Raw genomic sequence first — 20,972 nt, 5'->3', positions numbered from 1 at the left:
CAACCGCCCCCAGGCTTCGTTAAACCCCGATGTCTTGCTTGCGCGCATGCCAAGGAGCGATTAATTGGGGAGAGTGCATACAGAACTTTATATACCCATGGATATATTGTAATCGTCGTTATGATGATGACTTGAGAAGCAGCCGGGCGGAGGATTTAAGCTTCAAGCTTCGGGCATTCTTGGGGCTCTAAATTCGACTTCGAGAAGGTCCATTGAGACGAAACTCAAGTACGACCCTCCTGGACATTCCTACCGTCGTCCCCGTACGGAGTGCACAGGTCAGGACGAATCGAACCCCGATGAAGCGGTACTAGCAGGGTTCTTGCAGACCCAGAGTACAATACCTCCCAGTGCGGTAAACATGGCCGGCTCACGAATATGCCCGGCAGCGTAGACATATGATGACTAACATATGTATACCAAAATTACGGTATTTGGAGGCAGATTTTGGTGGAGTTTGTGGTAAATACCGTGTAAACGACATTTATGCGCCCAGCTGGGGCATGTTTCCTGGGCTCGGGGATATGCAGATGCGGAGGATCAGGGTATCCGGTCGATGCGAGAAACGACAAAGAATGTTCTTGATTAAGTCATGGAAGCTATACGTTGGGGAAACACAAGACTTATCGCTTAAGCAAAGGATCGCGCAACGCCGACTCTAATCGCACATGTAACGATCCACTCCGCCTTTAACAATCGCCGTTCGATATAAAGCATGGCCTCGTGTATGCAGATGGAACCAACGATTTATCCAACTTCTCTTCCCCATGCCACTGTCAAAAGAAAAGCAAAAACCCACAAGAATAAAAAAGGGAAACAAATAAATGAGAAAAGAGATTTCCGCCAGCAGTTGGACTATGTGCAACGCCTATATAGTTTAAATTATGCCACCTATCCAACAAGAAAGAAAGGAAAGAAAGAACGAAAACGCCTGTTGTAACCTGCCGTGCGATCATCAAGTATACTCTAATCAGAGTTATGTCTTTCGAGGCGCGGCTCGGACCAGATGGACGTCCATGGTCGGAGGGAAGTCTGGGTGCAACGAGCCTATCCTCGGCGGGTTGGATTGGCGGACAGGCTGATCGTCATCCGATCCCATGAGGGTGGTCATCAGGTTGTTAATTAGACGGCTGTCAGCCCATCCTGCTGGCTTCGTGTTTCTCAGTCGCTCGATGCGCGCCAGATCATCTTCGATTTCCTCCGGCATGAGAGCGGGTGGGGTTGGGGCACTCGAGGATCCATTCGGCCGTTGGTGGTAGCTACCTAGGATATAGTATGGTAGGTTGGTGCGAGTAGAGTTCTTTTCCGTTAACTCGCCGAGGAGATTCAGCGCGCCGGTACCATTCGTGCGTGTAGAGCGAGTTGCATGTACGTTCTGGCTAGCGGAGCGTTCCATGTCGGCAGCACCAGGTGTGACGTCCTCCTGGCTGCTTGCATCTCCTGACCCCGATGTATCATCTTTGTCCATGGATTGCCCATTTGCGTTCTGGCTAGCTTGCTTGGCGCGTTTCGAGGCAGAGAGGAAGTGGACTGCGGCGACGTGAGCAGCGTTGCTATGCATTGCAAGTTCCTTCTCCGTAAACAGAGATAGGATACTGTACGCCGCAGCATTTTGTTGCTGGGACATTCTGGACTTGGCTCGGTCTGCAGGCGTTGAAAGTCCATCATGGTTAGGAGAAGCACCAAAATCTTCTTCCAAGGCCTTTCTCTTCCGTTTATTGATCGGCTCGCTAATTACGCCGCTGCCGATATCGTCGGCATCAACTCTATGCCGTGTGTGCCTCGTCTTTCGATTGCTTTGGAGACCACCAGGGCTGCCTGGGTTGGCTATGCTGAATTGGTTGGGGTGGAGAAGCAATGCATTGGTATCAGCAACATCCAGCTGTTCTTTCTCTCTCATAAGGCGGTTCTTTCGGTGGGAGACTGATTGTACTAAGCGCTCGCGAATTGTTTCTGTGAGCCGCTTGCACTCCTCGGCTGCGAGCTGGATTCGAAAATCACGTTCTTGTTTGATTCGGTTCAAACAGTCACGATGTCGGTTCTATGAGTGAACTGGAATCAGCAAATGGCACCACTGCATAATAGGCTGTAGCAGGTAGAAGCTACAAAATGATTTGTTAAGCTAGAACTCACCATCATAACAGCCAATTCCGCATCTCTTTCTTCTTTACTCCGGTTTATTTCCTGGACAAAATTTGAGTACCATCTTCCGGAGATGGGGGTGTCGGACGTAATCTGCCCACTGGCAGCTAGCTGCGTCAACTGTTTCGCAACGTCCTCTGGAGAGTCACTAATAGGCCAATCCTCGTAAACTTGCGCATTAGAGATCAACGCCATCTCATTCTGGAGCTCATGGACTCGTTGGCGGAAGTGATAGTCTCTATTATTTCCGAAGGCTTCTTTCAACTCGTTAACTCGGTCCTGGAGGGCATTTCGACGTTTATCTCGCTTAGAGAGTGGGAATTGGCCTGGAGGCGGGGTATCGGTGTAACGAGCTGCTGAGGTATGAGCTGTAGAGGGGCCAGCAGCGGCTGTGGGGGATGCTGGGGCAGCTGCGGGATAAGCCATGACCAATGTGTTTTCCGCAATCGAAGAGAATATTGCTCGCTTTCCGATTAAAGGGTACACGGAGGAGTCAGTGCGTTCTTCGCAGGGGTGAGGAGGTTGAACTATCAAGACGAATCCATATATTAGCGGGTATGCTATAGAATGGGGCATGCAATACCGTAATCTAGATGGAGAACCTTCGCCATAGAGCTATGATGAAGGAAGAAGTGAAAAACTTACCTGGTTAGAGCCACCACTCTACACCAACAAAATCTTTCGACGATGGTAGAATGATGAAATATCGGAGCAACAGGGTATCACTCCCAATATGACCATATATACTGCCAATGTCGTTTGATTAGCAGGCGAGTCTTGCTGAGTATTTGTTAAGCGCAGATTCCGGGTTAGCGAACCAGAGTGTAGACGTGGGAGGTTCTTCCTTGTCCACAGGCTCGTACCCTTGCCTGAGAGTAATTTCAGGGAGAATAAGAGCGTAGGACTGTATATTGTAAGGACGGCACTGCAGAAAGAGGATGGAGGAGCTTGCGTAGCCGGGTAGGAGGGATGGTAGAAAAACGAGGCGCAATGGGTGCTTGTCTAGCAAGAGGAGGCCTGCAGAAGGGGCAGGAATGGGCAGGGAGGCCTTATAATCTGTGAATCGGCAGATGATAGCGATGACAAGACGCAGAGCAGGGTAATTCGAGGTTCGATGGGCTGGGAGACATGGTATGGCGAGGAGGTCGTCTGGTTCGGCTCGTCAGAAGGTATATCCTTCTTTGCGCCAGGCGTGATGTCAGGCCGGAGAAACCCTAAAGCCGAAGTAGATGCGCCGAGGTCACGTGGAGTCGCGACTTCACCTCCAGCTTCTTGCATCAATATCACTATCAGATACTTGACGCGACTCTCACTTCTATTTATGTCGAGTACGCGTATATTTTCTGCTTATACGTGATGCGCTTGGGTACACTTTCGTTTAACGTTGAGAAAGAAGAGACGATGGAGGAAGTATACTGTCTGGGATCATAGCCGATGCCAGAGGATGCTAGCTTGCTTGTATGCTTGAACAAGGATATCAAAATTCCCTATCTTCTCTTAGAGAGTATTCCCCTGGCTACGCTGCCAATTGAATGATATACTAGCATTTTCACTCCGCAAACTACACGGAAGGTAGCCATCACGGCGAGCAGATACATCGACCTGGCTTGAGGCAACTAACTATGTTTAACGAGTACGAAGCGGGATGTAACGACTGAGTACTTCGTACTTTGCATATAATCCATATATATACCTCTAAACCAGCCACGCCCGGATGGGAACGCAACGGCATCTGGCTGAGGCAAGGAACTGTTCCATTTTACCCATAGCATCTCGAAACACAGGTAATGATCTAGACCTCTCAACTCTAACATACAGTGCAGGGATAGCAGCAGTTAGAATGCCCGAGTCTCTTTATGTGGTGGTACGGCATCGTAATCTCCGCTGATCGAGAGCTACCTAGCCATGATAACCAGATCGTCCATATCTCAATTTCTAGATTCTGGGGATTGACAACCTACCCAGCCAGCCACTACTAAGGTCCTATATTGCCGGGATATACTCAGTTATACCATAAAACTCCATAGTTGAGGGCAAAATTCCTCTCTCTGCTGGTATTCTATCTGTAAACGCTCAAATATTGTAAGCAACGCTGGACTCGGCCATTTCTTGGCATCACAAAATGCGCATACAAAATGCTGGATAGTCCGATTGCAGAGCGCACAAGGCGAGCGTGATCGAGGCACTGTGGTAGAGTGGTTAATACGTTGCACTGCTACCGTTATACAGTTCATATGCATAGCATAGCCATGCAATTCCTTCGGGAGCCAGGGTTCGAATCCCTGCGGTGTCGAGTTTTTTTTTTCTACTTCGGACCCTCGCACAAGAAGAACAGGGATGGTTTATCGTTAATATATTAGGGCATGTGTATCATAGTACACGGTGCGTGGGTACTGGGCGGGGTAGCTAACTACATACACAAGCTAACCGACCGAATCATAGGAGGGCAGAGAAATAACTAAATGCATGTAAATCTGTGAAAGCATGGACATGGACATGAGCATGAGCAGGAGCGGGAAGCGAAGGCAGAAGAACAAAGCAAAAGGCAAGAGGAAGAAGAAGCAGATGCCGAATCAAAGCGTCAAAACGATGGAAGTGTATAGACTGGACTATAGATGAGAAATGAAACAACCTTATATCATATCATTATTTGTCTCGCACGCAACATCGCGGTAGAAGTAGATAGGTAGATAGATGGCAGAAGATGAGAAAGAAGTACGGCCGAGGTATTAAAAACAAACAAACAAATGGGGGAGGAAAGGAATCTGGGGAGTAAACTGGGTATTTAGGGTGAGTCGATAGGAAGGAAGAGATATGAATGGGAAAGGGACGGACGCCATCATGGAATATTAGAAAGGGACATGAGAAGGTGGTGGATAAATAGATAGATAGATAAGAAAGTCCCCCATATAGAAAAAGAGGAATCGAAAATTTTTACCATAACGCCCATATCCAAGCTCGTTTTTTGTACCTCGTTACCAAGAAAGAAAAGGGGCGGGAAGGAAGGAAGGGATAGAAAAGAGAGAAGGGTATGCACGCATAGTATATGCCAAAATGGGAATAAAGGGAAAAATAAGGGGATGAAAAATGAACTCCTGATATCCTGATATCCTGACTCCGTTTTCGTGTTGCGCTGCGCTGTTGACCCTTTTTGTAAATGACCGAACCAAACCAAACCTGAACCTGATTTAAATTTGAATACCAACTCCTCCTCTTGAAAAACCCATTTGTCCGTCGTCAGGTATCACTGTGACGTCTGTGATCGTCGGATAACGAAGACGCCGACCTCGACGCCTTCTCGCTCAGCATCATCCATTGGCTCAGTCAATGCCCTCTTCCGGATGCCATCTACTACCTCCCTGAGTACCATGGCACTAGTCACTTCCCGATCGATGCCCATTCCTTTGCTTGCGCTGTGTCCACGCGTGCGGTGATCATTGCGCCAATAATCATCTAATATCTCCCGTGCACGCGGCGTTTCTTGTGAAATGTACCATTCTGTCCAGAGGGGGCGAGAGAGGGGAATGCAACCCGCGGAGGCGTAAGAGAGAGTGAAGGATGTGCGGTCGCGGGCAGTCAGGGTGGAACAGAGCTCGGTGACCTTGGAGTGCATTGTCTCAAAGGGATCCATGTGTTTAAGAGCGGGCGTCGAGCTAAGGGCCGTACCGATATCTGAAGGCAAGCAGTTGAGAACGACCAGTTGGCGCAGTAGGGGATCTAGGATAGGATTCAAGTAGTGCTGCTTGAAACATTGGGCGCCGCGGAGAGTGGGGTACACCAGGAGTAGAGTCCCGTTGCGTGGGGAAAGTTCCCGAAGGCGATCCAGGAGAACTGATGGCCCATGCGTGGTGAAGAGGTTTTGATATTCGGTTGTCGAGGTTGGTGGAAGATAGCGTTCGACAGCTGCGATGTTGACGCTGTAAGGTGGGACAATCGGCGTGGGGACGTATGGTGCTTGTGACGGAGCACCGAGAGACGATGATGTGCTGGAGAAGGGATAGTGTGGTGTAGCGGTTGCGTTGGAGAAGACTGTCATATTAAAGTAGTCGTCACCGGGGAAGAGGCGATTGGGTGTGCTCGGCGGAGAGGTAGGTAGGCTGGAGAGTGAGAACTTAGGGGGCACGGCATGTGTGATGTTGATGTAGGGCGATTGATCTGGCTGGAGACGGGATTGGATCGTCTGAACGATGGGGCTGAAAACGCAAGACGGCGAGAGAGAGTCGGAGTTGGGCAGACTATTGGAGGGTGGACAGGGTAGGGTTTGAGAGACGAGTTGGACGACATTAGCAAGGTCAGTGGATATTGTGAGTGACGATACTATCGAGACCAGGTTAGCAAAATGTATATATAGAAAAGTAGAAGAAAGGTAATACGCGATTGGCATACCAGCAGTTAAGATACCATTTTGCAGGAACGAGTGTCTATCATTCTCATCCTGCAGGGGCCTACTTGATATTGGCAAAGAGCGAGAATCATCGCCGTTTTCGGCGTTTTGGCCCGTACCCTGCTGCGATTGTTTGGGCGTACATGTATCCTCCGAGCGTTCCTTCATACACGCTTCCGCAGCGCCGGACGATTCGGCATCGGTGGAGACTGTATCACTCAGGGAGCCAGCATGGCTGGCACTAGGGTTCCATTGTACATGGTCATCGGATTCCGGCGGCGTGATAGGTAGCGGAGAGGGATATGAGACGTCCATTCTCGAGTTTGGCGACTCGGCGAATGGGGTCGAGGTCTTGGACGGTGATGCTGCCACGGATCCATCGACATGGGAAACCGATCCAGAGCCAGATGGAGAGGACGACGGCCGTTCCTGTGCTCTGGACATGTTGTTTGGCGAAGGCGTAGCTATCCCCAGCTCCTCGAAAGACGGCAGCTGGAGCTGTCTGTTCTGTTTGGGTAGAAATTGCATGGTCGAGGAAGAAGTCGAAAAGTGCACGCCCAGATCGTGGCGTAGGCTGTCCGATGATATGCTTCTCCGGATGCGTTTAGGCGGCAGCGGGAAAGGGTTGGACGCCGGCTTGTCGGCACTGTGTATGAATGTGTAGCGTGACCTTGCTTTTGGAGAGTTTCGACGAGCAGTGTGGTGGTGGTGATGCTGTTGACGGAGATGAATATTGTTTTCCGGCAAGGTCCGTTCACATGATACGCTACGACGGCTCTGGCTAGGTTGCTGCAGACGGTAGTCGGCGAAAGGGAAGGGAAAGGCCAGGCAGGAAGATGGGCCACCTATCTCGATATCTAGCTTGTCGTGGCCACAGGCTTTCATGTTCGTATTACCATCTGAGTGGAGGGCCGTCCGGAGCAGATGGTCATTCTTATGCTGGAGCATTCACGATAGTAATGTACGGACACGGTATAAGGGAGGAGAGATGTGTGTGGTAGGTGGTAGTGTGCTGGCGTAGAGTCTTCTGAAACAGCAGCCAGACGAGGATGAAGGTCAGACTAAAGACGAGAGACACAAGATTGGGCTTGAGTTGATCGGCCAGACAGAGATTGTCAATGCAGCTGGAGCCAAGGCAGCGTTATGTCTTTCATTGGCGGCCTGGTATGGCTGAGCCTGAAGTCGGCGTCAGCTCTGAGCAGACTGACGGAACGAGCAGTCTGTCGGCAGGTCAGCACTGGAGATGAGAAGATGAGACGAACACTGAGAGACACTGACAAACGAAGAGGTAGACAGACGCAGACAGACGTAGACAGACGAAGGCAGAGACGAAGACAGACAGACAGACGAGAGAGGAGGAGGAAGACGTCGAGAGGATGAAGTTGAAGATGGAGATGGAGGTGGAGGGGGGCGTAAAGCACGAGCGTACGGGAAATACGACGGCTGCGGCCCCGGGCGCCCGCGTCCATGCGTAACTTTGGGTATCTTTGGTACGCAGGATACACGGCGCCCGAGACGGGTCTAGACCAGGCCAGAGGCTCGGCGGGCCAGGCTCGGCGGTTGGCGGCCGAACATAGGCCCGAGGTACCTGGTCACCCAGAATACGCGCAGAGGTACCTCCTGCCTATGCTCCTGTCCCGATGTCTGTATTATAGATGTTGATATTGATACTGATATTGATAGATGATATTGATATTGATGATATTGATAGACGTAATAGACGTTGATGATAGATATTGATGATGGGTGTCTTGGTTGGCGCCACTTCCCCTGCCATAGCCTCCACCGCGAGCGTTGTACTAATCTGGCCGTCTGGAGTTGGCTTTCGTTTCGCCACTGCAGGCATCGTTTGGCCCTGATCTCAAGGCCAGCAACACCCCCAGAAGCCTCGTGGGCACCCAGAACAACGATAGTCCCCCTTCGTTCCACAAGAGACCTGCCCGCCAGCCCTCCAGCCCTCCAGCCCTCCAGGCGAGCCTGCCCGTTTGGTCCGCCTTGGTCGCTTGTTTCGGCCTCTCATCTCGGCCCTGTCGCGGGCCTTGTAGCATGTACGTATGATTGCAGGTACAAGTACGTATCAGGAATGTGTCTGTGCTATGCACTAGTAGTGTGCAGCCGTGGGCCATGGTGGTGCCGCAGATCAGACAGAGCCAGTGCTCCACGTCACACAGTCGATGTCCGTAGCTGGAGCGTACATATCATCTTTGCCTAGCCAGGTTGACGCCTGTCAGACGGCGGACGGCAGTTGCAGACGCTCCCTGTTTTCTTCCCTCTCTCTCTCTCTGCCCTTTCGTTCCGCTGCCGTCGACCCCGTACTCCTATGCAGAAGGTTCATCCAGCTTCCCGATTCGCTAGAGCGATGGCGACGAGATAGGCGGTGCGATGGCGAACCGCCAGCCAAGGAACGCCAGCTCTCGGCCTCTCTGGAGGTACATGCTCTCAGAATTTAGATCAACTGACTCTCTCGCCTTCCGTTCCTGGCACCGACCGTAGCATCCTGGCTGGATAGTCCAGGGCCGTTGGCCAATATCATCTTCATCATAGATCACCGACAATTGATCACAAATCACTCGTCTATCACTCGTCTATCACCTCGCATATCATCTCTCGTCTATCATCTCGTTTAGCTGCCTGCTGTAACACATTAGTACGCTCGTAAATAGATCGATGACTTACATACGGTGCAACGAACGCACAGGGCAGGGGGGATCGCGCCAGCCATAGCTACTCCAAGCCATGAGTTGACTCCCTGGCTTCCCTTCCCGTGTATCATACTAGACCTAGCTCTCTCCGCAAATAAAAACTCCCACGCGAAAAACGTTCCCCTCGTTAGCAGCTATAGCACCAAGGATAGGCGCCATCCAGCACCGCCATCCAATGGAACCCACATTGAACCTGGGAAGTGGGTGCGATAGCATGGGATGTGGAGAATGTAATATCCCTAGATCGAGGCTAGAGTGTGTAATAGCTGCTCCTGTATCGATCTCGATCCGGTAGCCATGGTAGCGGCCGCGGATGGCGTACATATCAAGGTACGAAGTACATAACCACCCCCGTATGAACCATATATATATATCCATCGAGGCCCATCAACTCCGCGGCGCCAGGTCAGAAGTACACTGCCATGTACCCTGTACTTCCATCCTGCAGCCCGGATGCCTCGCAGGTCCAGCTGTGGGTGTAATGTGATCTGTATACCCGCATCCTCCCGGCGTCGTGGATGCGAGCTGAAACCGACACATGATTCAAAAACGACCAACGCCCTGGTAGGTATGCGATGCGAGGCGTAAGCAACGAGACCAGCCACGCATGCACGCATTAATTCCGCACCCGGCAGTTAGCATTCTCCAGCAGATGGGCGATGGCGTTGGTTCTTTAGCGAGCGAGACGCGAGGTACGCTGGATGGCGATATATACGGTGGAGAATGCGACGTCGAGCTTTGTCTGGCCGGCCGGAACATAAGCTTCGCTATTGAGTTCTCTTATTAGTAGCTTATCTTGTGCTTAATGAGTGGCGCTGTGAGTTGGGGATCGTGCCTTGGTTCTGATAGTTCTCCAATTATGCACCGGGTTCTCCCTGTGGTTGGTTATATTCACCATTTACTGTTTGCGGTGGAGATAAGAGGCTGGACATCTTCCCACAGCCACCGCTTGTTCGCTTTTGATATTAAGCTATTAGTGAGCTATTACCTGGGTCGAGCAAGCTTTCATTAAGCCCAGTCTCGGTACTCCGTATATCCTTTACTTTAATCACCAGCCTACTCCGTACCTGGTATGCAACATCAATCCGTAACTAAATGATCGATGGAAGCGATTATCCTACGCCGTGTGAGACGAAAGATCGACCCCTGGATTGCTCGGATCATGGCGCATCGCTCTGAACGCCCAAGATGAAACTCCGGGGATTGGTCACCGTTGTCTAATTTCGATCTACGGCATTATACCCTACGTACCCAATCCGCGGCCTCAAAGCCGCGCGCATCTTGGGCAGAAGAGCGGGAGGTTCTGGTGTCTAGTTCCTGAGAAGCAGCAAATGACGCCCTGGCTAGCTCATCCGACACGGGATATATATGCAACCTATCTTTACGATCCGCTGGAACAGGGACGGGCCAGAGCGAACTAGGACATCTTAGAAGCTGGTTGGACGGCGGTCAGGGCGTCTGTTAAGATGATTACTGGATCGTATGGCCATCGGCCTGGAAAATCAGTGTCACCCAGCATGCGTTATCTCGAAGATCAATTTTGATATCTTCCTTTTCCCCCATTTGGCAAGTAACACGGCCATATCACCGTCACATGGACGAGATACCGTCAAAGCTGTGGTATACGTGCTTTGTCGTCGTTGCGATGGAACGGGCGAGCTGTATATATTTTGTTTTTTACAAGACTATAGCAGCTGCCGCCATATTTCTTCTCTTCGGCCGGTTCTTGATACCTAAAGGTTCAAGCACTTTAGTGATTGCTTCTTTAATAGCCTACTATTTCCCCGCAGCGGGCGGCTGCCGCTTATACCCATGGAGAGATCTTCAACGTGAGAAGGACAACATGGCCTATTCGCTCTTCCTTGTAGGCCGTCCACGGGAGGCGACGGCGGTATAGCATCTGATCCGTCAAGATACCAGTGAAGGCTCATCTGTCTAGATGGTACCCTAAGAAATCAGGTACTTGAACTGCTACAATCGGAAAAGCTTGACGCAGTGTCATAAGCATACTTCTTGGTTTGTGAGTGGTAAATCCATGTTAGGCAACCTTACAAGGGCTGGTAGTAATTGATACTAACTGCGAAAAAACAAGACATAACGTAAACGAATGACCTCGTCGATGCATTACTTGCTCACGTCCAACACCGACCCTAGACACCAAGGCTCGAACATTACTGGTCTTCGACTCTATGGCCGAACATTATCGGTCTGCGACTCTACGGCGTGATGGCGGTGTTTCTGTTGTGCATTCGCCGGGAGTATCTCTGTCCTTCATGGCGCGACAGCAAGCGGGAGCACGAATGCTTCCCTCGTGCCATCCGAACAAGCTCTTCCCATTTCGCGCTATCAATCTTCCTCACCGGCGTGTAAAGGGTCGGAGGAGTGGTTCCAAGATCAACTCGAGGCCGCCCGTCGCTTGTAAAACCGGCATCATAGTGCAACGGCCTATGCGGGATAGTACAGTCTGCGTCCCGTATCTCCAGACACTGGCGTATGAGCTCGCGCGTGCTCAGGTCCATATAGACAGCTCGATGGTCAATATCAAGCCAATGCTCAATGCCCCAGAAGTCATCTTCGATAACAGCACTCGCAAGCGCCGTCAGCCAGAAATGGAAATTTGGTAGCTGGTGACGGGGACTCACAAGCCTGACGAGGGATAGGTAGTTGGAGACTCGACAGCCAACCGCGACGATGCGGATCAGGGGCTCAGAGTGGAATATGTGAAGGACGGTGCAGGCCGGACAGCCCTTTGTCGTACACCAGTTCGGCTCCTCGGTGATGATAGAGCTGAGCCATACAAATGCATTGCGTCCCTCCCCACGAAACGCCAGTTCAAGATCCGCCCCTAGGTAGTCTGGGAGCGCAAGGGATGCAACTTTTGCAGCTTGGTGCAGGAGTCGCCGTAAGGGTATAAACACTGCGTGCAGTATGTCTCGATGGAGCTCAAAATTCTCCTTCTCATAGTCTGTAATGTTAAGCTCATGAGCTGGACAAAACCTAGAACCATCAGCTTATGCCGGCCAGAGGAGCATACCACATAGGCTTGTGGTTCGTGTTTAATATTTCATACTCACTTTTGGATATCCTCTCTTTGAAAGTAACTCCTGACTGCTCGAAAGGCGGAATTCTGGTCCAGCTCTACTCCATCCCCAATATAAACCCTCATCGGGGAAACAATCCCCATGATGCGAACCTGGTTTTATTATCGAGATGATGCAACTGAAAGGTGAACAGTTACGATCGCCACTCTTTACTATGCTATGGGCCTTTTATCAGCTCATTCAACCGGCCTTATGGCGTTGCACTTACGGATAGAATGAGAAGCACACAGGTTGAAGAGTCGCGAGCAAGCCATATGACGGACAGACGAGCAATGATTAAAAACAATTTCAGCGTCGGTTGACACGGGCTTTAACGCCAGTTGAGAAGAATTAGAGGATATAACGAGGAATAAAAGATAATAATGCGGTCTATTACATGGTCACATTCAAGACAGTGGTTCCACAGCGCATATCACACTCATCTGGTAGGGAGACGGCCTTTAGAGGATGATCTCGGGGATGCTTCAAGATGGAGCTTGAACCACCACCGACAAAGCGGCATATCAAAGGCCTGAAGCTGGCAGCTGTGATCCTGCCCCGGGAAGCAATGATTGCGCGAACCTCAGCCTTCCTCATGATGGCCCTCCGCTCGATACGCTCTTGCTCGCACCGCGTTTACGGCAGGTTTGGACGGAGATGTCGAGATAAAGATGCCCAGGGGGGGAGGAGAGGGCTCCGTGAAACATCCGGTATATAATGATTTCTGGCATATATCAGAAGTCCGACACGGGTGATCCATACTTGATGCCAGCTAATAATACCTCCCAGCATTCTACCTTGTCCAAACGGCTGCCAAAGGGTAATCTCAAGGACGCAAGGGATGACCTTGAATGCTCGATATTCCCATGCCTCTCATCCGGACGGGGTATCATGGCTGAGATCGTGGTCTCCGGTGATTGCACGAAACTCCGATCACGAGCTGAAAATAGATATATTAACGTTTCCCAGGCAAAGTGGTCGCACAGCCCAGGAGCCTAGAAGCATCGAGAGCGATATTATGCGTCGTCTAGCGTGTCAGGTTAGTGAAGTCGAGGCTCCAAATGGTGCAATATAAGATCGAGCTCTACCCAGGAACGCTAAGCTGGCTATTAGTTTCATGTTGAAAAGCTTGTCTTATAGAGTTATCCTGCTAATTGGCGATCTTAGGGTCCATGGAGCTGGTCAGTGTCCAACTGGCATCCCCTGTCATCGACGATTGCTCGCCTAGTCAGAGATCGGGTTACCGAACAATCCTTGAAACTAGATCTCGCTATTATGCTGCGGACAATCTCCATTATGCAAAAACGGCAGACACATCGGCACTGGAAGACATTCCGGGAGACGCATTCCAATCCAGGGAGAATCAAGGAATGGAACGATCGTCAAATAAATCAGCTGATATTAACGGGAGGCAGGTATACAGGGGTATCGAGGATCAATATATCTCAAAATTTGGCGCCGGGATCAATACAACATTATCTAGATATACTTAGCTACCTGCCAAGGGGCTATATTTCTGCTGGTTCAGGAACCGAAAGCCCAAACTCAGATAGATCTTCAAGAGCGGTCTCCATTTCCCCTTTTGTTCTATCCTTATATTTGCTTTTTTATTCTCTTAGACTAACTGAGGCCTGTCATGCATATAGGGGGTTGTCTCGTAACTATCGAACGGCACTTAGAGGCGCTAGTGAAGCCGCGCTGCGGCAAAGGCTGGATTAGTTAACGGAAGCTTCGCAAGTTCTCCGGCGGCTTCAATTATTTACGTTCAGACCCGTTTTATGAAGCTCAATTTGTCAGGGAAATAGACAACCCCCCTCTCAGCAATGGCATCAACGACTTCAAGGCACTTTTTCCCTCCGCATCTCCGTACAAATGGGTAAGACTTTTGATCCTGATGTTTTGTTTTTAGCCAGCCTACATGCATGATGAGAAATCTTGACCGCATTTTCCCAAAAGAGAGGCGAGAGGATATGGATTAGGCAGCTCTACCCCCGGTGGATTGGACGGGCCACTATTGTGAAAAGGCAGCCAATGATAAAAAGTGCGCAGACTCCCAGGAATCGGTTCACCGTTCGTTGGGGATCCCTGCTGAGAGCCTTGAGTTATTCTCTGCTCCTCATTCGCTTATTCCTGTTTCAAACACGACAATTTGCGCATTAACCTTCGATATCGGAACAAGGTTGGATAATGATGATATTCATAGGATCAATCCTTTGTTGGTCTGGCCTATCTCCGCAAAAAAAGGAACTGACGTTTCCCTGGCCCCTGACAGCGATGGCCTCAGTCCCGCTTGCGATGAAATAGATGAAATACCGGCGAATCAAAGAAATACGGGCGAGCATGGAGAACCCTACAAAAAGAAAGTTTTACTGTGTTTTACATTTTGCAGTCCACTGATTGGTTTTCGTTCCTTTTTCTTTCTTTTGCTTTCTTGCTTTGCTTGCTTTCTTATTTCGGAAACCGATATCAACAGCGTACATTTCTAGGAGGTTTAGTTCCCGTGGCTCGGTGCTCAGCTTCCTTCTTCCCGACTAGCGACACGACGACGAAAGCTAACTTGCTGCTCGAAACGTGGTAAATCATGGGGATGGAGGAACACGCTACTAACGTCGTACATACACAGAATCAAGATGGAACAATTCACCGAATGCCATCTCGTAAACTCGACCTTGCAATGTACTTGCATGGAATGTAGACAGAACAATGAAATTGACGCCATGCAATGCACCCATACGTATTTCCGTATATGTATGTCCTCCGTACTCCGTGCCGAACGGCCAACATCTATCTTTCTTTTTCTCTCTTTTTTTTTACCACCCCTTTTTACCCTACCTCTGCTTCATTGGTAGAATCTTGGACGCCGGCGAGAACACGAGCCGTTGCAAGGGTCAGGGTAGATTGACTCCCTAACAGTGTAGCATACATCCGTGCCGAACGTCAATCTGTCTACCTTCGCACAGACTCGTGAGGGGTTGACGTAAGAGGCGAGCGGTGTGCTTTGCGCAGCGAGGCAAGATATCGGACTCTTAGGTCGTGTGAGTATCGGTCGATTGGCTTTTTTTACTGATAAGCCGTACCCGGAGTAAACGACTCGTTATCTGTTGCCCCCTGTTTGATCCTTTCAAGCTTTCAGGGGGATGGATAGGACTGAGCTGTGAGTTCCTGGTTCTGGCTCAACGTGTATCGGGGCGAGAATCGGGTGCAATGTTTCGTTTATTATCGTTCTCCATACTCCGTACGGAGTATACGTACCGAGGACTTACGTATACACCGTGAGAATGGCGGTGCATACTTTTATCTTGCATGGAACGCGACCCGTCGAGATCGGGGGTAAGGGGGTACGCCCTTCGAAGTCAGAGTAAGGGCGAGGAGGATGCCATTGGCCCAGACAGCCGCCTTTCCCTCGATCCCTCCAGCCAACATGCTGATGTTGCGGCGTACAGGGGTATATAGGTTTCCGGATCCGAGGAGTTTTGACTGAATTTTTGGTTCGTGGTGGCGGTGGTGGCCATGGTCAAGGCAAGGAAATGCACGACTGGATCATCATCCATGTTCCTTCGTTTCTTGTCGTCAGCAGACCTGCTTCCTGTTCTTCTTGGTATCTTTGTGCCATCTTTGAGTCGTTCCGTGTCACCGAAGTATGCCCATCATTCAAACGAGCGATCTGTTTATCTTTTTTCTTTCTTTTTTTTTATTTCTTGGAAAATCAATAGATCAGATCAATGATTTACCTTTAACTGTATTCTAGAATTCGCTATAGAATAAATTCCTTCAGCACGTGAAGTGGTGGTCGATATGTACAGGTACGGACGAGAAAGGGGGTAGGGGGATATCGAGTACCTCGATCTGGAAACAGGTATATACTTACGGACTGCGTCCGACTATCTTCATGCAAGATGTACTCCTTACGGAGCATGCTGCTGCCCCTAGGGTGTTTCTTTCCCCTGTTCCTTGACGCAGAAACGGATCTTGGTCATCCCGTGAACATGCCGAGCGTTTTCCGGGGAGAAACTGCTCGAACATTGCGGAGACTTGATGATCATAACGTACGGCTTAAAGGCGCTGACACGAGATGAATCCTCCCCCCACTGACTGGAGGAGTGTACGGACTACTCCGTACCTCCATAAATGGAGCGTCAATCGAGGACCGTTTAAACGCCGAGGTGTGCATGATGATTCCATACACAGGGAAAGGACAAGACTTTAAATTTAGCCTGCTACAGGTGATTCTGCTTGGTTGGTGGTACACTAGGGGTTTAGTTCCCATCAACTAGCGAGGAATACCTTGTTCGATAGCGAGTGAGGGGAAGCTTGGTGCCTGATGATCGGAGATCTGGTTCTGAGGCTCGAGATATGGAAAAAGGTGTTAGTTTGGTCGAGGTACAACCATGGATTTTGCAAAGAGTTGGAAGCATGAGGCTTGAAACCTGGGAGGGTCACGCATCTTTCGGCGTGCAGATGATATCATTCGTTGAAGATATAAACAGTGTTTCCAATCAGAGTTGATAACCGAGAACCAAAACCAGAGATAGAGGCGTTAGAACTCCGCTCTTGCGCAAGGTTTCCATCCATGGCGATGGGGGTCTTTGTTTCAGTGACATTTCCCACACGCATCTGCATTTGCAGGAGTATACAAGGAAAAAGCTGGGTCTGCGCATAAATTAGTTTAGTCGTTTCTATTTCCAACCTTATCCATCTACCTTTTTTTTTTTTGTATATCTCGAGTGGTGTGTCGGCTCGTATTCATTCTCTTTGAGATGGAGGTGGACGATGGCGCCATCCACGTTTCGCCAGAGGCGGCCGCGACCTGGAATAAACCTCACGCTGGTCGAAAGCTTGTTGCGCATGGCCATTGGGGATTGGGACGTTTTGGCGGGAAAGACTAGTTACTAAGACTCGTATTTATAAATACTACGTGACGGGGTACGACCATTTCAGACCTGCAGGTGGACAGCGTAATTACTCGTCCCTGAAGCGAGGTTAACGGCCTTCGCCTGGAGTGGTAAATGGGTGAATGGCGGTTCCGAGAAAGGGGTGGAGCGAGAAGGGGGATGGAAGGATGAATGGAAGGGAGACGACCGCAATGTTTTGACACAAACTGAGTCAGAAACGTGCATTGGGCGTTATCTTTTGGGATATACCAAGTCCATGGATAGTGAGCACTTCACCCAGGTTCCCAGCAACCAAGCAGCGTGTGACCTCCTGCAGGCCCTTGAGAAAAGACCAGGAAGACGAAGGACAGTGCTCCGGATCCTACATACGCAAGGTCAGGCCCTCACATGGTACGGTGACGGACCGCGCAATCTCGAAAACGGGCTCTTTTAATCACACGCCGACTGGGATCGGGCAAGGTGGCACTCTTGAGAATCCCGCCCCGTCAGGTACAGCGATGTTGACCGTTATATGTACGGAGTTCTCTGTAGACGTCGTCTGACAAGGATATATAAATATCTCTTCATAGGCTGGCGGTTGGCGGTTTCTGCAGCCCTTTATGCCCAGCGAGGAAAAAGCAGCTAAAACGGCTGTTAGCCCGCCGGAGAATTTCTTAGTGTCTGTAATTAGCGATGCCTGACGTATCCCAGGATGGGTGTACGGAGTACGGGAGCACTTAATTTGTGATCCAAGCCGGCCATCCATGTCCAGCAACTGAGAGAGGCCGACACACAGACCCTCTGGAGGTATCCATGCAGCTCCGTCCCTCCATCCTGCGTCCTGCCTGCGCAGACTATACGTATCCTGCTATCCTGTGCAGAGCAGTCCCACTCGCGCCGGATGCTACTTCATACGGAGCCATCTCTGCGCGTCCTGTCGACGCACGCTAAGCCCCGGGTTTGGCTGGCCGGGAGGTCGGTGATGGATGATCCGCGATTAGCACTGCTCGCCAGAGTGGAAATAATTAACGGGAATTAGTTTAATCCCGAGACGAGGTAGACTTTGGTATCGACTAGTACTGGACTCACATCTGTATGCTGGTTGGCTGCACGATCTGTCGGAGTTCATCGGGGACCACCTCCCCGACAGTGTAACCTCTACAATACTATGAGTACGGAGTATAGAGAGAGTGAAGTAGAGAGAGAAGAGAAGTAATAGAGTGAAGTAGTAGAGAGTGAAGAGAGAGTGAAGAGTGAAGTGAGAAGGAGGAGGCCGGAGAAAGGATAGTCCGGAGTGTCCTCAACTTCCTGTCATCCACGATACAAGTACAACAACGCCTCTCAGGACTCTCTCTCTGGTCTCTCCCTGGTCGACTGTCTCTGCCTCTGGTTGGCGTCCTCGGTTACGCTAGTGGACACACTAGTATCGCTCTCGTAAAAGGTGCGTTTCTCCCCGACCGCTCGCTATCCCCGCTGGCGCTGGAACCAGGGCCACAAACCCTTAGCTCGAGGGGACTACCAGCTGCCCGAGTACCCCTGGTGCATACCAGCCACGAGTTGATGCTAATCACAACCCTTGTTAGGCTCCTTTTGGCTTCTAAATTGATTAGCCAGGGCTGACGGGCAAGGATCCTCAAACTGAGATTCAACTGCTGCCCCAAAAAGCCACGACGCGCGAGAGCCAGACCACACCGCAACCAGAATCACAACCACGACCACAACAACCCTCAGCAAAAGAAAAGAGAGAAAAGGAAGAAAAGAAAGAAAGAAAACAACTCCCCGGCCACGGAGGTACGAAGTGGCCAAGGTCTCTCTCTCTCGCCCGGATACCGTCGACCAGCCAACCCTTCTCGTCGTATTTCCTGGTGGGCTCAATCTCAAATAACGGAGGAAAAAGCAAAAAGAGAAACGAAGAGAGAAAGTATATCAGAGAAGTTATTGAGAGAGAAGTGGCAGGACTCCACACAGTCGTCCACACTACTTCTCGAACTCTCCTGCGCAAACCCTGTCTTGGGTTCTTGGTCACTTTTTCTTTTACGCTCAGAGGTGGAACCAGACTTCCCCATCGGCATACTGCGGTATCCGGAACCTGTCGCCTCCCAGATAGAACGGACGGACAGGCGTGACTACATAGCTCTACACAACCCGTCGTCTCTCTCTCACCTCTGGAGAATAGGCGGGCGATACTGACCCAGTCAGGAGGCTCTGATTGGGACTGCGTATACGGTACATATTTTTTTTTTTTATATTTCGCTTGTGATTGCGTGCCCACGGAAGGAAGACCGCCTGGGAGAGGCCAAATTATAAAATTACGTCTCCACAGCCAACCAGGCGATCCACACACCTTTTGCAGTCTCCCTCGACCTCTCGCCAGCCCTTTTCTCCGCCCCAAAGAGGTAACTGTACCGCAAGCCGCCAGCACGCCAGCACGCCAGTCTTATCCTCAGCTCGGCCGCAGGTGCCGCGTCCTCAAGTACAGATACAGTGCCGCGTCCTCGAGTACCGATACAAGATACACACACACCACCTGCGCGATACACACCTGCGCTCAACTTCCTAATCTCCGTGATTAGGTTGGGGCCATATAACGTGACAAAGGCAGCCAAAACGGCCAATAGTGCTACTCTGCGCATCCCATCCCATCCGCCTGAATCGAAAAACAAAAGGAAGACCATTCCATAATATACAACTGCGAGGTCCACTTGGCGGATCCTTTTCCCAGCAATTGGGCCGTCGCCTCGGTGGAAAACCCAAAAGGACCAGCCAGGCAAAAAGCAAAAAGATTATTTTTTTTTCATTCGCTCCGACTCCTCTCCCCAAAGGCCCACCCTTGATAGACGTTCCAAACTGCCCTTTTGATCGGACAGCTGGGAGGTTGGAAATTTTAGGTCAAAAGCCGGCCGCCTTGCCACTGTCTCAGCACGCACGCAGCAAGTCCTTCTTTTTCAGCTAGGGAACATTCCAACTTACCCTTAGTAACCCATCTCGAAACAAGACGCTATTAATATTCCCTACCCTCCATTGACTTTGGCGCTACTGCGAATCGATCACTAGGTGCTGTCAGCAACGAGATAGCAGCGCACGCTACCGTCTAGACGTCCCGATTGGAAATAAAACCATACTCTCTTCGTACTGGTGTCTTTTTTGGCCAGGGTATCGCTCTCTTCTTCGGTTTTTTTTTTTTTTTTTCCTTTCTTTCGCTTGCCGACTGCTTAAACTTTCCTGGTTTCTCCCTGGTTCACGCGGCTTCTTCCCCCTAAAGTTGACGGACAACGGGCACTTAAGCACGCTATATTTGAGAAGTGCATATCCAAGCACAGCAAGCCCCCTTCTCCACGCGACCGTTCTTGACAAAGCAAACAATAAGGGCAAACCCCCCAGCCCTTTTCGAACTACTCTTAAATCCAACCCTAGTTCGTTTCCACGAGCAGTTCGGCGCGTCAAATTCCCATCTTTGTTTTTTTACTTCAACCCTCGAACACCGACAGACACCACTTTCCCGCTAAGAAACCCCCGACCTTAGCTCCCCTTCGCAGGATTTTTTTTTTTAGTACGGTACCGGTGTGCTCGACCTAGTCAACAAGCTTCCAACCTATATTCTATTAATTCAATTTACCTTGCCCGGTTGCTGCTCAACAAATAAACCCATTGGCGCGCATCAACCCCCTCTCCGAACTGCTGCAAATCGAACGCGAACCCGGGTTCGAGGCAATCTTGTTGGGAGGACACTACGCATCAAGGGGGGTTCGTTTACCGTTGACCAGAGACGCGCGACCCCAAAGAGCTATCTTTT

At 50.4% G+C, this 20,972-nt stretch overlaps 3 protein-coding genes across 3 annotated transcripts; all 3 read right to left on the bottom strand.

The window, feature by feature from the left end:
- Positions 1-976: 976 nt before the first annotated feature.
- On the bottom strand, positions 977-2,753 carry GIQ15_01774 (uncharacterized protein; the record flags this gene model as incomplete). The annotated part of the gene is made up of 3 exons (XM_033549191.1): positions 977-2,041; positions 2,134-2,669; positions 2,726-2,753. The coding sequence occupies 3 exons, from the start codon at positions 2,751-2,753 to the stop codon at positions 977-979; spliced, it is 1,629 nt and encodes a 542-aa protein (XP_033410142.1).
- A 2,633-nt stretch (positions 2,754-5,386) lies between these two features.
- On the bottom strand, positions 5,387-7,474 carry GIQ15_01773 (uncharacterized protein; the record flags this gene model as incomplete). Its single annotated transcript, XM_033549190.1, has 2 exons — positions 5,387-6,459; positions 6,529-7,474. The coding sequence occupies 2 exons, from the start codon at positions 7,472-7,474 to the stop codon at positions 5,387-5,389; spliced, it is 2,019 nt and encodes a 672-aa protein (XP_033410141.1).
- A 3,970-nt stretch (positions 7,475-11,444) lies between these two features.
- GIQ15_01772 (uncharacterized protein) lies at positions 11,445-12,412 on the bottom strand (the record flags this gene model as incomplete). Its single annotated transcript, XM_033549189.1, has 2 exons — positions 11,445-12,225; positions 12,303-12,412. The coding sequence occupies 2 exons, from the start codon at positions 12,410-12,412 to the stop codon at positions 11,445-11,447; spliced, it is 891 nt and encodes a 296-aa protein (XP_033410140.1).
- Positions 12,413-20,972: the final 8,560 nt, after the last annotated feature.

This window comes from Arthroderma uncinatum (assembly GCF_011692745.1).
Source record: "Arthroderma uncinatum strain CBS 119779 chromosome Unknown scaffold1, whole genome shotgun sequence".
Taxonomy (NCBI): Eukaryota; Fungi; Ascomycota; class Eurotiomycetes; order Onygenales; family Arthrodermataceae; genus Arthroderma; species Arthroderma uncinatum.
The sequence above is the reverse complement of the archived record's forward strand: the minus strand, read 5'-3'. Positions and strand labels throughout refer to the sequence as shown.